Consider the following 15,645-nt stretch of genomic DNA (forward strand, 5'->3'; position numbering starts at 1 on the left):
GGGAGCGGGGCTGTGGATGCTGCTCCAGGCACCGTTCAGCTGAAACCCAGCGCAGATTCCACAGCAACACCAAACGGCATGGCGAACCCAGCTGCCACGCATGCTCCCTCTGGAATTGGCGCCGCAAGCTTGACGAACGGAGCAGTGAAATCAGAGGCTCCTGCTACCGGTCTCAGCAATGGCATTAGCAACGGCAACGGCAACCATAATGGCACCAGTAGCCACAATGAGCCAAACCTGAACACTGCCACAGCCGCTGCAGTTGCAGCTGCAGTTGCAGCCGCTGGCGGCGATGTCGATAACGCGTCAGTCACCCCCCAGCCAAATTCGGTTCCTGCTTCATTTGAAACCGCAACTCCAGTTCCAGTCATAGAGCTCCCTAGAATCCCGTTCCCTAACTCGAGGCCAGACGTCGAGATTCTATTGAACCACTTTGCCAAATTGGAAAACGCCAATGCAAATCCCTATGAGAAGTTGGCCATCTTGAACACTTTGAAACTAGTGGATGAAAAATACCAGCTCTCCAAATTGAACGAAAAAGAGATTAAGGACTCCTGGTCGTCAAATACTGAGTTGGTGGATATAAGCCTCCTTCAGAATCAACTTCTAGGCCTACAGATGCTCTCCAAAGACCTGGACCTACCTACCGAGTTAAATTTGGAGTATTTCAAATCGGGCAATTCCAGTATAACGAAAGAAATCAATGATGTTTTATCTCATGCAGAAGACAATGGGGGAAAGAAGGAAATTCAGGAGAAAAAAGCAAGCAATGCTATTATATCACTACCTCTGGATGATTATGATGCAAAGGCTGAAATGTTAGGTATTATACCTAACAAACCACTAGTTGATCCAAGGTTCAATGTGGTAGGATCCCCAGATATGGAGGATTCAATAAAGCTCAAAATAGACACGAGAATCAAAGAACTGGAAAATCTTCCTGCTAATTTGGGGTCCTACGATTTCACAAAGTTTGAAAATGACCTCAAATATTCGAACGATAAAATACTGGATAACGTCGATCAATTGAAGGTGGATGCACTGATCGAATTGAAAGGTTTGAAACTGCTACCACTACAAAAACAGTTGAGAAATCATTTATTAATTAAAGCCGCAACAAATACAATCTACCATGATGAAAATTTGAACAACTATTCAATTTTCAAAACGTGGAAAAGAACTTACTGTGTGCATCCAAAGCAAAAAGTGGTGCAGACTGCTAAATTGGCAGAAAAGCTACAGCAGCAACAACAACAGGAAAGAAAGAAGCTGGTTGAAATTATACACAATGAAAACGTCAGGAAGCTGATCGAATTTGCAACTAATTCTCAAAACTTGATAGCTCAAAATCAAATGAGACGCTTTCATCTGGGTAAAGCTTTACATCAGTTCCACCAGCAGGCTGAACGTGATGAATCTAAGAAGTTTGAAAGAACAGCAAAGCAGAGATTACAAGCTTTGAAGGCTAACGATGAAGAAGCATATATAAAGTTATTGGATCAAACGAAAGATAAACGTATTACACATTTACTCAAACAAACCAACTCTTTCCTTGATACTTTGGCTAATGCCGTTAAAGTTCAGCAAAACGAAAGTAAAGTTTTGACCCAGCTTGAAAAGGGTGAATTGGCCAATAATCCGAACGCACAAAATGAAGATGAAAATCGTGAGAAAATTGATTATTATGAAGTTGCTCACAAGATCAAAGAAGGTGTTGATAAACAACCTGCTATGCTAGTTGGTGGTACTTTGAAAGAATACCAAGTGAAAGGTTTGGAATGGATGGTCTCGTTATACAATAACCACTTAAATGGTATATTGGCGGATGAGATGGGTTTGGGTAAAACAATTCAATCTATTGCGCTAATCACCTACTTGATCGAAAAGAAAACTGAGACTGGTAAATTCTTGATTATTGTTCCTCTTTCGACGATAACCAATTGGACTTTGGAGTTTGAACTATGGGCTCCTGATTTAAAAACTATTGTTTACAAAGGTACTCAGCAACAACGTAAAGAATTGCAATATCAGGTCCGGAGTGGTGATTTCACTGTCCTCTTGACTACTTATGAGTACGTCATCAGAGATCGTCCGATCTTGAGTAAGTTCAAATGGGCTCATATGCTGATTGATGAAGGTCACAGATTAAAGAATACAGGCTCCAAACTTTTCCAAACTTTGACCACATACTATCACACAAGAAATAGGTTGATTTTAACCGGTACCCCTTTGCAGAATAACTTACCTGAATTGTGGGCTCTTCTGAATTTTATTTTACCCAAGGTTTTCAACTCTGTTAAAAGTTTCGATGAATGGTTCAATACTCCTTTCGCAAACACCGGTCATCAAGAGAAGTTAGAATTAAGTGAAGAAGAGTCTTTGTTGATCATTAGAAGATTGCACAAAGTTTTACGTCCCTTCTTACTTCGTCGTCTGAAAAAAGATGTTGCCAAAGACTTGCCAGATAAGGTGGAAAAAGTTATCAAATGTAAATTCTCATGTTTACAGTCAAGGATTTATAAACAATTGCTATCTCATAATGCACTCTTCATCGGTACAGGTACCGTAGGTGCAACCAAAGCTGGTCTCAAAGGTTTGAACAATAAAATTATGCAATTGCGTAAGGCATGTAATCACCCATTTGTCTTCGAAGAAGTCGAAACCGTCGTCAACCCAGACAAAGGTACTACAGATTTAATATGGAGATCTTCTGGTAAGTTTGAATTACTAGATAGAATATTACCAAAGCTGAAACGGACAGGACATCGTGTTTTGATATTTTTCCAGATGACACAAGTTATGGATATCATGGAAGATTATTTGAGGTTCCGGAACCTGAAGTATATGAGACTTGATGGTTCCACAAAGGCCGATGACAGACAAGATATGTTGAAAGATTTCAATGCTGAAAACAGTGAATATTTTTGCTTCTTGTTGTCCACAAGAGCTGGTGGTTTAGGTTTGAATTTGCAAACTGCAGATACTGTTATTATTTTCGATACTGATTGGAACCCTCATCAAGATTTGCAGGCTCAAGATCGTGCGCATCGTATTGGTCAAAAGAACGAAGTCAGAATCTTGCGTTTAATCACTTCAGAATCTGTTGAAGAAGTCATTCTTGAAAGAGCTCATCAGAAATTAGATATTGATGGCAAGGTCATTCAAGCAGGTAAGTTTGATAACAAATCAAGTGCTGAAGAACAAGAAGCATTCCTCAAGAGATTGATTGAGGAAGAGAAGGATAAGGCTAATGACGTTGAGGGAGATAACTACGGTGATGAAGAGATCAATGAAATTTTAGCTCGTAATGACAATGAGAAAATTGTTTTCGATGAAATGGATGCCGACAGAGCACGGGAGGACAAGATCAGAGGTACAAACAGATTAATGAGTGATGATGAAGTGCCTGAAGTGTTTAAAGAGGACATGAGTGTTCATCTTGAAGAGAAGGAGGAAAGTAGTGGGCGTAGGATCAAGAAGAGAGTTGTTTACGACGATGGTCTTACTGAAGAGCAATGGCTTCAAGCAATGGATAATGATGACGATTCCGTTGAAGCTGCAATTGCAAGAAAACGCTCGCGTATTGAAAAGCTTCGTAAAACCAAAGAGAATAGAAGTGGAAGTGCTGATGACTCGATGATTGAGAACGAAGATATGGCCGATGGAATTACTGACAAAAACAACGACGACGTTGATGATATCGATGTTGATGCCAATACTGATATTCGTACAGCGGATGACGATAGCGATGAGGAAGTCTATGAAGAAGACGTCCCTTCGAGGAAGAGACAAAGACTTTCTAGAGGTTCCACACCTACCATCAAGGAGAATGGAAAAAAGGCGACTGCCATTTCAACTGGAAAACCGGCTCCAGCTGCATGGGTACAACGGGCTTATTCAATGCTTGATGAACTGGAGAAACTCACTGATGAAGATGGCAATAATGTTGCTGCCGTCTTCATGAAACTACCTTCAAGAAAATTCTATGCAGATTATTACAAAGTTATCAAGCATGTTGTTTCGTTGGGTCAAATGAGGAAACAGCTGGATTCTAAGAAGTTGTTTACGTGGGATGACTTCATTGGTGAGGCCAAACAAATGATTACCAATGCACATACTTACAATGAAGAAGGATCGTGGGTCATCAAATGTGCCGATTTGATCGATAAGCGGATGAATGAGCTTATCGCACAGTGGGAAGAAGAAGACGCGGGCGTTGCTAGCACAAGCGCTGAGCCCTAGGTGAGGTTTCTAATAAAAGAAACACTAGTATTATATTTTATTGTGTTTTTTGTACATGTTGTATATTTATTTTCTATTTCTGTATCTCTAACTCTAAGTTTAACTTTGAATTTTATCTGGAACTCTAAGAACGGAACTCTTAAGCCTATAATCTACATTTAATATACACAAAGAAAAATATGAGACACCCACATGCTGTGCCAACTACTCGTTCAGGGAAAGTATGATAAAACAAACAAGTGACAGTATACATGGTCAACCAGCAAAGGTAAAGAGACGTTGTAAATGCTACCAGCAAATGGCCAGATCTGTACACACGAAAAGTCAAGGGATTGATATTGTTGACATAGGATATCCAATTGTTCAGGCTTAACGTTTCTTTTGCAAGACATGTGGCAAAAGTTGATGTTATGAGACCATGGCCGCTGCATTTGAATCCTCCGGTATACCTGTACCCTTTGGATACACAACTCCTATAGTACTTTATTTCTGGATGGTTGACGCAGTGGCCTCCGGTGGAATGATATATACGGTCGTATACCGAGGGACCAAGGAACCATACGATGAGAAGCACTAATGGGATGTATATGCCAGCAAGTTTTGCCAATTGTAGAGAGATAAACCGTGAACTAGAAGTCGGAGGATCGGAGTGCTCAATCTGCTTGAAAAGGTTTAGATCTGATTTGTTCGATCGCAAATTCTCGCCGCTGTTGTTGTCGTCGGGTATTTCGCCGTCATTGTCGCATGCAGCGTTCGTGACTATCGCTGCAGTTAGCGGTAGTAGAGGTAACTTGTTACAAACAAGCCAACACTTGAACACATTCATCACAATAAACGTGCAAAGGAAAATTTCAAAACAGTGGCCTGCTAGAAATTTGTTGAGGAACCCTGTCGAGCTAATGATAGGCCATTGTTGGGGATCAAAGTCCGGGTATAGCAGATCCTTAAATAGACGGATTGGGCCTGTGAGGAGTAAGACGGAGGGAAAAGGAAGCAGCAGTAATAATACTGCCTTCATGCTGTTGCCTTCTTCCAAGGAAGTGCTGTTTATATCTCCAGTTTTGCCAACATAAGAAAACGTTAACAATATAAACATCTTGGTCGGAAAAGTCAATATTGTAACAAGAAGGTATCAATGCTTTTTTGCACCGCCACGGCAAAACTTCTCATGTCTGGCAGCACGTTGACTGCGCCACAGGCACTGCTCCAGTAAGTGTGTGCCACATTTCTGCTTTCGTTTTCCGCACCGCCACTTCCCTTGACGTTGAGGAAGAATCGTGTGGCGGTGCTGTCACTATCAACAACGAGCTTTGTTGTCGTAAGCCTCTTCTTGTCAAAAAGGGTAATTTCGATTCGACACACAGCAGGGTCGAACTTGACCAGAACCCGCTTCGTACTGGCGTACTGACCTTGTAGCTTATATGCAAAGGCCTTTCTCTCCTCGAGGAGAGAAAGGTGTTCGTAGATGTGCATGGCAAACTTGTTCATCCGATTGAAGCTCGGAACAGGGGCAGCATCCGATGCCGGTTCTCGGGTATGCTCCACGGATAGGTAGTCTCTAGCTACATCGCCAATAGGGACGTGCTTCGGTACCGTAGTCTGGAAGACCTCCCATCTCCAGTTAAAGTTGCCTGCCTTGGTCTCGGGGGATATTTGTAGCTGTTGCTCCTTCTCACTTGCTTCGATATCAAGTTGCTTGAGGATAATGTAGTGACAGGTGGTAAATTTCTTCAAATAACTGTTGAAAACATCGAATCTTATGCCAATAAATATTCTTTCTGGATCATTGGATATCGGAAACATAGTAATTCCATTGAATCTATACACGTTCTCGATCTGAATTTTGGGAATTTCATCGCCATGTAGAGCCTGAAGCTCTTTTGACCGGAGAATCCGCCTTCCATCCACAATCTCTCCCATATCCAAGTCATCATTCTTGTCATTTAATATGTCGTACAATAGCTCATCCATTTTTCCAAGCTGGTCTAGCGTGGCGTAGTTAGAAATATCATCATTATGTGGCTCTCCGTCAAAGGATTCATCCTCGCCCCCTTCTTGCTCCAACTCTTCAATCTCTAGCTCCAGCTCTCTTATTTCATTTCGTACCTCATCTAGTGTAGACATAGTATGGCACAATTCAATGCAGTAGATTTTCTAACCTCAATTCTCTCTTTCCGATCTATTTTGACCGAAACATCATGGAACCACGAAAACGTGAATTCAAGAAAACAAAAAGTCGCATGAACCGAAACAGATCTCAAATAATATTTTTTTCGTTATCTTCACTCTACCTTTTCATGTTCTATTGAGTAGTCTACCAAGCCACATGTTTTGAAAATCGACCACTAACAAAATGGACGCCTCTGATCATTTCAAGCTCATGCAAGAAGCCCTCAAATATGGTGAAGTGGCCTTAAGTAGCGATGAAGTCCCGGTAGCAGCTATACTGGTGGATAACAGTACCAAAAAAATATTATATAGAGCACATAACATGACGAATATCACCTTGAACGGAACAGCGCATGCTGAATTTCGAATATATGACCATCTTAAATGCAGTTACCCGAAGGATCACCTAGAAATGTGGCACAACTGTACACTCTATGTCACTGTCGAGCCATGTATCATGTGCGCTTCTATGCTGGATCAGATAGGTGTAAGCATGATCGTATTTGGATGTCCCAACGAAAGATTTGGAGGAAATGGGAGTGTTTTTGATATCAGATATAAATCCAACATCAAGCTTGTGCCTGGTGTCGGACACAGAGAAGCCATTTCCTTGTTGCGACGGTTCTACATACGTGAAAACGAACGAAGCCCACAGAACATCAATAAGAAAAAGCGTACCTTAAAGTTGGATGAATTTCCACAGTTCAAATATTCCCAATTCATAACTTTACCAGAGTTCATAGATATTTGGGGTAAAGACGCCGAACAAATTTACTTAGAAAACGATTTTCTTGAATTTGAAGAGAGTGGTAAATTAATCCTCCCCCGCAAAGTAGATACCGATAAAAAAAGATTGAAAAAATGATTTCAAATAGAATAGTATTGTATATAGAAAAAGTAGAAAACAAAAACAGAAAAAATTTCTGAAAAAGTACAAATAAAAGAACATTTCATATTTTCATTTCATGTAGTAATTCTTTGATTTCTTCGTCATTTTTGATAACAGCATTAGCTGAAAAATATTTACTCCTTGCGTCATCATCCAACTTGTTTTGTAACTTTATCCCTTCCTTGTTGAGTTTAAAAGCATTCCAATCTTCATAAGATTTTGAATACAGTCTGGTATACTCTTCACTTAATTCGTTCAGGGATTGAGATATTTCGTCATCTTTGACTTTCTGGAATTGTGACCATTCATCAACCAAGTCTTTTTCAAATTGCTCGTAGACTTGCTTCGCCTGAACCTTTTCCCTCTCCAACAATGAAATTCTAGAATTAAGCTTCTCTATCCTTTCATTCACTAGCGCAGACGTATTGGAGATGTCAGTAGCCGCGGAAGACTCCGTTCCAGTTCCATTACTTGCCGGCACATTTCTAGAAGTTGTAGTTGATGCCGACGAGGCTGAGGAGGGCAGTAAAGATGAGCCTCTTAACCCGGTTAGCGATTCAAGTTTTCTACTCAAAAAAGATATAGTACCCTCTGTCGTAGATGTCAATGATCCTCCACGTATCAAGTTTTCCCTCTCAGCAGTAGCTTTTTCCAAGTAGTTATTCAACATCTCATAGTCCAGAACTTTGTAATCCTTTAGCTTTATCAAATTTCCTAAAGCAATCAAGTAGTGCTCCAAATCTTTCAAATTGTTCAAATACTTGAACTCTATAAACTGATTCAAATCATTATAGTAGCTCCCTGATTTTTTCAAATTCTCTGAAAACGTCCTAAACTCATTGACCAGAACTTTCGTTTCATCATCAAGTTGATTTTCTTCTCGGTATTTTCCATTGAAGTCGTTATTTAACAAAATGGTCAATTTGTTGAACTCGTCACCAAAGGAGTTCAACTCTCTCGATATACTGTCCTGTTTATTCACCACTTTAGAGTATATTCTATCCACTTTGTTCAAGTTATCTTGTAAATTTAATCTTTGATGTTCAATCTCTTTGAAGTTTTTGCTGTATTTACTTTCGACGTGAGGTTTTTTAAAAGAGTTCATCAAGAAATCTGTCACTCCTTCAACACTAGGATTTGTATGCACAATTGAGTTGGACTCATTCAAATGCAAATTGGACTTGTACGTACTCCAATAGTCGCTATCTTCGAGAAAAATCATAAGAACCTCGCTTTTTAAAAGGACAGGATGCTTGATCACTCTATTGATAAATATCTCTAAGGAGTTGCAACGTTTAGATACAAACTCGTCAGTGAAGCGTCCGCCCTTGATGTACTCCAACCGCTGCTTATTAGGTAATGGAGGTATCAATAATGTGGGGTGATCAAATGATAAGCATTGATGCAAGATGTCGAAATCAGAGTAACGACGCACAACAGTATATTTACTTTTGGTCAATCTAGGGTTATTCGTTTCAATGTTGATATGGTATATGGTAAATGAAGCCGATCCCTCATGTTCTACCACAGGATTGGTCACAGATATCTCCAAATGATAGTGAACGTCGGGCACTTTCATCTGGTTGGCGTTCATGTTGGCAATAGCATTGGCGCTACTGGCGTTATCAACTTCAGTAGACATCGACATATTGTTCGTACTGTTGGCAGTTGTATCTCCAGTTTCTTGCTCTTCCTGGAAAACTGTCTTACTTTTGATCTCCTTCTGGTCATCTTCTTGTGCACCCAGTATCATAGTCTGAGTAATCAATCCACTTCCCTCCAAATACTTATCGTCTGCATCATCGTGGCTTTCCTTAGGCAAAGTCGAGGTACTCTTATTCTGTAGTTGCGCAATTGCACTACCTTCATCCCCAACCGTGTTCTTTTCTTCTCCGGTCTTGATATCGGTACTGTTTTCGGTTAGCCCTGTCTCATCATTATGCTCATCAGTTGAGCCGGTTATATCCTGCACACTGTTTTTGTTGTCCCATTGTATGGAAGAAAACTCATCCGTCATCTTGCGTCCGCAATAATAGTTGTTGTTGTTGTCAGGCGTCTGCTAGGCTCAATCCCTTACCCATCATATATTAATTTGGCGGGACAGGGTAAAAGCCGGCCTACACGCCTGGTGGGACAATGTGGAGACGCCTCCCGTATCATCCTCTCCTTCACAGTCGGCTTTTTTTCCCTTGGAGACGTTTACGGACAAAAGAAAATCGCGACATGAGTTTTGCGGCGATCCCCGGTTTTGAAGGATAGCAGAGCTTTGTTTGGATGTTAGAAAAAGACCAATTTAAGTCTACAGTATCCTTGATGGAAGAGAATAAAATTATATGAGATTTATACAATATGCTCCGTTATGAGGAAATGTGAAACCATTACCGAGTGAATAGATTAATGGAAATGACAAAAAAAAAAATAAAAAAAATAAAAAAATGTTTAAAGCTTTTTATAAAGATTTTTTTGGTTTATGGAAATGAAAGTTAATGTTGGATAAGCTAAGTACAGTGGGTGAGTTAATAGAGTTAACAAGTGGATATTTGTATATATAGGTGATGAGAAGTGTAATCGATTAGAGTGTGAAAAGATTTGTATTAGGTGCTTGAGATGCTTGCTTTCGTTGATGTACTTTTTCACTATTTTTCTATAGATTCTGGAATGCTTGAAGATGCTTGTTGTTCAAAAGGCTCGGCAGATTGAGGCTCAGTTTCTGCTTCTGCTTCTACTTCCGGGTTTTGTAACTCTTCCCTCTTGTGTATGGTGGTAGGAACGGCATCGTCCAGTCCACAGCCATCACGGTCAGACTCGGGTAAGACCCAGTTCAGTGGTTCTGCAAGCGCCCTGATCTTAATGTTTGCAATAGGATTAGCAAGTTCTGCTGCTTCTGAAGAGCCTGCTTCTGTCTCGGTTAGCTCTGACTTGGAGTCTTCTTCAGATGAAACTGCCTCTTTCGTCTTGGAAGATTCGGGCGTAGCGTTTTGGTCTCTCTCCACGACACCCCACTCAAACTGGCCGGCATGGTCTAGGGAGTCTCTAATGACAGAAAGATCACCACAACTCAAGGCTCGGACACGGTAAAATCCTGTGATGAAGTCCAAGTTAATCCAACCTTGAGAGTTCATGTGCTTACGGAGGTACATGTCCTTGAGCAGATTTGAGATATCGAAGTAGTAATCTAATTGCATTGCAAGGGAGTTGACGGCGGTAAGACGGGATTCTGGTGATATCCAGTTCATTGCTGGAGTGTTGGAAGAGTTGGTGGTGTATTTCGTACGGTAGTTGAAGTTACGGTTGTGGTTATAGTTGCTATAGTTGGTGGTGTTGTTGTTGTAGTTGTTTCTGTGGTAGTTTCCATTACTGTTTGAGCCGCTATTGTTTCTGGAGTAGTTGTAATTCTGCTGGTATCTCATATTTTGATAAGCTGGATTGTATGCATAACCATTAGAGAAGTCTTGATAGTATTGGAAGTTTTGTTGGGGATAAAAGTTGTTGTAGTAGTTTTTGTTGAATCTTGGGTTGGTCGAGCCATTGTTGTTGAATTTGTTGGTGTTACCATTACCGTTGTTGTTGTATCTTCTGCCGCCATTAACGCCCTTGTTGTTATAAGCGCTTGTATTTTTCACCTGGCTTCTGTCGTCACTTGCAGTGGAAAGATTTGGTGAGTCGTCAGTTTCAAAGTTTGAATTTACGTCTGCAGGGACGGTGTCGGAGTTGGCTAGTTTTTCAGAGGAGTTTTTCAGAGAAGAGTCGGTGTTGGAAGGTCTGGAGGATCTTTTGGATACGTTGTTCTGAGTCTGGTGTTTCCTGTCGTTCGGAAGGTTGTTGTTGGCAGAAGATGAGGAGCCATTTGCAGATGAGGAGGAGGAAGGGGTGGTCGATGCTGTGGATGCGGAGTTGCCGTTGGCGGCAGTGTTGGGTGGAGACTTCTTCTTGGACTTCTTGGACTTCTTCTTGTTTGCGCTGTTTCCGTTGGCCGAACTGTGGTTGGTGCCTGAACTAGAGCTAGAGTCCGAGATTACTATGTTGGCGCCCTTGAAAGGCACCCATTTTATGTTTGAGTTTGCTATCGTGGAGGAGGAGAAAGATGGGGTGTTGTTGCTGTTGCTGCTGTTGTTGTGGTCTATTATGGACTTAAGGTCGATGGAGGTAGGCACTGCCGATTCGATCTTGCCCCAGGCATTTTTGGAGGGGAGAGGAGCAGGCGCTAGCGCTGCTGGAGCAGGAATAGGAGTAGGCGTTGGGGTCGAGGACAAAGATGAGGTAGTGTCGTGCTTCGAAGCTGGGGAGCTACTACTGCTACTGATGTTATTGTTATCGGGAGAGATCTCTGCTGGAGTGGAGATGCCGGTGGCAGATCTTGATCTGGCGGTTTCCGGGGCGTCCCGGGCCTGTTCGATGCCATTGGCGGCTGTGGCGGCGTCCGCAGCAGCAGCCGGCGCAAAGGTGGCGGTCTCTGTTTCTGGGGCAGGGCCGACAGGCTCTTTCTTGGCTGCAGCGTGGGCGTAGGAAAGGGCAGCTGACATGGTGGGGTCGTAAACGGGAGTCTTGTGTGCAATCGAGAGACAGGCTGTCTGGTGTCGATGATATGGGGAAGTGCCGGGTGGAAGGGTGCTTTGACTTGTAGCTGCCGTTGGTTAGGTCAGTCGAGTCTGTTTAGGAGCTGGATCGGGGTCGGGTCGCCTCTAGGCCGTTGCTGCAGATGCTGGTTATAGGCCTGCTTGACACCCGGGTTGTGTGCAGGAGACGGCAGGGTGAACAAAAACGGGTTAGGCGGTGCAACCCCTAGTATACGCGTTGCGCGGCCCTCTGGAGAGGTGTGCGGGGTGGAATTATCCTCTGTGCGGTGCGCGGGGTAGGAGACGCAAAGCGCCCACACACCCGTGCACGGCGCATTGCCCCCTACCACGACACTCATTGATGACGTGCCACGACACAATCTTCTGTCGTGGCGCGCTTGCCCCTTTCCCCGCTTGCTTCTCCCCCTTTGGCGCTGTTTGGCCTCTTTTGCGCTTCCGCGCGCCGCCGGCAAACGAGGCGCAGACGCTATTGCTGTTCTGTCCCGGCATTGTTGTCGTCGCTGTGCTCAGCGCTGCTGCTGCTGCTGCTGGGTGCTGCTGCAGTGCTGGTTGGCCTGTTTGTTGTCTTTTGGCTCGGTTGTTTCTTGCAAAGGCTCATGGCTGGCTTTGATTGTTTGTTTGTTGACAGTGCACGTCGTGGAACGCATCTGCCGGTTGTCTTTCGAGACTACACCCTCTTTTCCTTTATCTTGGCTGACGTTTCCTCTTGCTGCACTTCACTATTGCCGATTCTGCTACTGCTACTGCTACTGCTACTGCTACTGCTACTGCTACTGCTACTGCTACTGCTCCTACGACCTTCCACACTCGCACACTCGCACTAAACTAAAGCCCACATCTGTTTATCCATCTGTGTTTGCGCACATCCCTACTCGTCCGTGCAACCAGAACTTCTCTGCTCAATAGAACCCCGTCTGCTCTACATCCCTTTAAGATATAAAAAGAAACGAGCATTGAAAAAGCAAGAAGCAAAAAAGCAAAAATCAATACTTTAGCGCAAGCATACAACACTAGCCAGTACCGTCAAGTCTACCACGACCGCCACTACTACTACTACTACCACTACTAGAACCACATCATGCAGATGAAATCAGAAGTCAAGTTCTTGCTCTACGCACACGCCGTCTTGGCGCTCTTCCTCACGTACCAGCTTTTTGACCTCATCACGCTGCTCTATGACGACTCCCGCCAGTACGGCCTCCTCTCAACAGAGTTGAACAACTCCAACTACTTGCAGTCGCAGCCCCAGCTGATTCCGAAAATCATTCACCAGACCTACAAGACCAACAGCATTCCAGACATCTGGAAGGAGGGCCAGCAGAGCTGCATCGACCTGAACCCAGACTACCAATACATCCTCTGGACCGACGAAATGGCAAGAGACTTCATCGCCGAACAGTACCCGTGGTTCCTAAAGACGTTTGACGACTACCCTTACCCCATCGAAAGAGCCGACGTCATTCGCTACTTCATTCTCTCCCACTACGGTGGCATCTACATCGACTTGGACGATGGCTGTGCGAGAAATTTGGACCCCCTTTTGACTGTCCCAGCCTTTGTTCGTAAGACAATGCCTACGGGAATCTCCAACGACATCATGGGCTCTGTGCCAAACCACCCTTTTTTCGCCAAGGCCATCTCCATGCTCCAGCGCTACCAAAGAAACTGGTTGATTCCTTACATCACCATCATGTTTTCCACAGGCCCCCTATACCTCTCTGTTGTCTGGAAACAGTACATCCGGTGGGGGAACCCTCCTTCGGGCGTGGTGAGGATTCTCATGCCTGAGGACTACAAGTTGTCCAAGGACGCCTTCTTCAAGATCTCAAAGGGCTCCTCGTGGCACAAGGACGACGCAGCGTTTCTTCTCTTGATGAGCAGACACATTCCAATCTCCATTGTGTGCTGCGTCCTTTTGGCCATTCTTATCATCTCCTCTGAGTACGCGCTTGTGTGTGTCATCAACAGAAGATACGGCTCGAAGATCTCCAAGCTCGTGAAGAACACAAAGTGTTTCTTCCTCAAGGCAGTGCCTTCTTGGATGTCCTTTTCCTCCCTCTCCTCGACTTCCGGCAACAGCACCAGCAGAGGCTCGACTGCGAAATGGCAATCCCTCCCAACGAGAAAGTCGAGAAAGGACTCCAACCTACCGGTCGCCTTGGCGGTCGACATGGAGAAAAACGTTCAGGTTCTGGATGAAATAGAAGAATCCTGAACACCACCTCCATTTTCTGGGAAGGCAAATGAAAAGGCCGGCTATCTTTCAATTCACAATCACCATCTTTACTTTCACTTACTACTCATACATTTATACATGAGAACACTCATTTTTTGGTCTGTTCCTGTTTCGAACTGTTTTTTTTCTTTTCCTTCTTTATTTCATTTCATCTCCTCTTCCTTGTTATCTTGTTATGGGCGTCACAGTTATCAAAAGTATATCTCTGTTCTTCTTTCCTGCTCATCTGCCTTTTCCCTCTCCACAATCGGTTTGCCTGTGTTATCTTTGAGTCATTATTTTTTTTGTCATCTATCCTTATCGAACTTTATAAACACTTTTCAATATTACTTTACTCTACTTACTACTATACTGCGTCCGGTCACTGGAACGCCTTCTCGACGTCGGTCAGGGCAACCCGGTACTTGCACTTGTTGTAGTGACACTTCTCAATGCCGACCTTGCAGTTCTCCGCAGACATAGGCAGACACTCCACCCACGGCCGGATCTGCTTCTCCACCGCGAGCTTGAACATCTCCACCATCTCCACGTGCGAGCCGAGATGCGAGGCGCCCATGAAACACGCATTGCTCATGAAGGAGCGCGGGCTCACTGTGAAGGGCGTCTCGGGCAAGCCCACGGAGACCCACTTGCCGTTGATCTTGAGCACCTTGAGGTAGGTGTTGAGGTCGAAGTTGTCTGCGCTGTTGGCCGTGCAGATCACGAGGTCGAGGTCGAACTTGACGTCGCGGTTCTCCTCGACGTCCTCGAGCCAGCTCTTGCCCTCGGGCGCCGTGCCCGTGATCACCACGCGGTCGGCGCCGAGCTTGAGGGCGTCGCCCCGCTTCGACTCTCCACGCGAGAACACCACCGTCTCGCAGCCCAGGGCATGCGCAAACTGGATCGCCATCATCCCGAGCCCGCCGAGCCCAACAACCCCGACCTTGGGCCGGACGCCTCTGGCAATCAGGTCGTGGGGCAGGTTCCGGATGATGGGCGAGTACGTGGTCACGCCGGCACACAGAAACGGCGCCGCCTCCGCGTCGCTCAGCTCCTCCGGGATGTGGAAGACAAAGTACTCGTGGATCCGCACGTAGTTGGCGTACCCGCCCTGCGACATGGTGGTGGTGCCGTCCGCGTTGTGGTACACCCCGCCAAACGTGTGCACGAGCTGCGGACAGTACACCTCGTTGTTGCTCAGACACATCTTGCACTTGAGGCACGCCTGCGACTGCGCCCCGACCCCGACCCGGTCCCCGACCTTGAAGTCCTTCACACCCCCGCCCACACGCACCACCTCGCCGACAATCTCGTGCCCGGGCACAAGCGGGTACACCGCGTTGGGCTTGTTCCACCCGTTACGGGCGCTGTGGGCGTCCGACCCACAGATCGAGCACGTGCTGATCCGGATGTCCACGTCCGTCTCCTCAAACGGCTTGGGGTCGTAGCTGTAGCTCTTGAACGTGGACCACGTCGCCTCGGAGGGGTCGTGCACCGCAAACCCGGTGAACTTCTCTGGCACTGCTGTGTCGCCTATTTCGCCCATGCTCTCC

At 44.7% G+C, this 15,645-nt stretch overlaps 7 protein-coding genes across 7 annotated transcripts; 3 read left to right on the top strand and 4 right to left on the bottom strand.

Annotated features, from left to right (window-relative positions):
• Positions 1-78: 78 nt before the first annotated feature.
• Positions 79-4,242, top strand: PICMEDRAFT_37394 (hypothetical protein; the record flags this gene model as incomplete). Its single annotated transcript, XM_019163081.1, has 2 exons — positions 79-3,622; positions 3,758-4,242. 2 exons carry the CDS (start codon positions 79-81, stop codon positions 4,240-4,242), a joined length of 4,029 nt encoding a protein of 1,342 aa, XP_019015574.1.
• Positions 4,243-5,352: 1,110 nt separating this feature from the next.
• PICMEDRAFT_13659 (hypothetical protein) lies at positions 5,353-6,366 on the bottom strand (the record flags this gene model as incomplete). Its single annotated transcript, XM_019160095.1, has 1 exon — positions 5,353-6,366. The coding sequence occupies one exon, from the start codon at positions 6,364-6,366 to the stop codon at positions 5,353-5,355; it is 1,014 nt and encodes a 337-aa protein (XP_019015575.1).
• Positions 6,367-6,572: 206 nt separating this feature from the next.
• Positions 6,573-7,327, top strand: PICMEDRAFT_18362 (hypothetical protein). Its single transcript, XM_019161968.1, has one exon. It carries the CDS (start codon positions 6,596-6,598, stop codon positions 7,274-7,276), a length of 681 nt encoding a protein of 226 aa, XP_019015576.1. The 5' UTR covers positions 6,573-6,595; the 3' UTR covers positions 7,277-7,327.
• A 34-nt stretch (positions 7,328-7,361) lies between these two features.
• Positions 7,362-8,879, bottom strand: PICMEDRAFT_56077 (hypothetical protein; the record flags this gene model as incomplete). Its single annotated transcript, XM_019163184.1, has 2 exons — positions 7,362-7,701; positions 7,810-8,879. 2 exons carry the CDS (start codon positions 8,877-8,879, stop codon positions 7,362-7,364), a joined length of 1,410 nt encoding a protein of 469 aa, XP_019015577.1.
• A 1,057-nt stretch (positions 8,880-9,936) lies between these two features.
• PICMEDRAFT_37330 (hypothetical protein) lies at positions 9,937-10,536 on the bottom strand (the record flags this gene model as incomplete). Its single annotated transcript, XM_019163078.1, has 1 exon — positions 9,937-10,536. One exon carries the CDS (start codon positions 10,534-10,536, stop codon positions 9,937-9,939), a length of 600 nt encoding a protein of 199 aa, XP_019015578.1.
• Positions 10,537-12,961: 2,425 nt separating this feature from the next.
• PICMEDRAFT_37073 (hypothetical protein) lies at positions 12,962-14,092 on the top strand (the record flags this gene model as incomplete). The annotated part of the gene is made up of 1 exon (XM_019163055.1): positions 12,962-14,092. The coding sequence occupies one exon, from the start codon at positions 12,962-12,964 to the stop codon at positions 14,090-14,092; it is 1,131 nt and encodes a 376-aa protein (XP_019015579.1).
• Positions 14,093-14,480: 388 nt separating this feature from the next.
• On the bottom strand, positions 14,481-15,617 carry PICMEDRAFT_19344 (hypothetical protein; the record flags this gene model as incomplete). Its single annotated transcript, XM_019162115.1, has 1 exon — positions 14,481-15,617. A coding segment is annotated over one exon (1,137 nt), but the record flags the coding sequence as incomplete, so codon positions are not given.
• Positions 15,618-15,645: the final 28 nt, after the last annotated feature.

The sequence above is a fragment of the Pichia membranifaciens genome, assembly GCF_001661235.1.
Source record: "Pichia membranifaciens NRRL Y-2026 unplaced genomic scaffold PICMEscaffold_7, whole genome shotgun sequence".
NCBI classification, from domain to species: domain Eukaryota; kingdom Fungi; phylum Ascomycota; class Pichiomycetes; order Pichiales; family Pichiaceae; genus Pichia; species Pichia membranifaciens.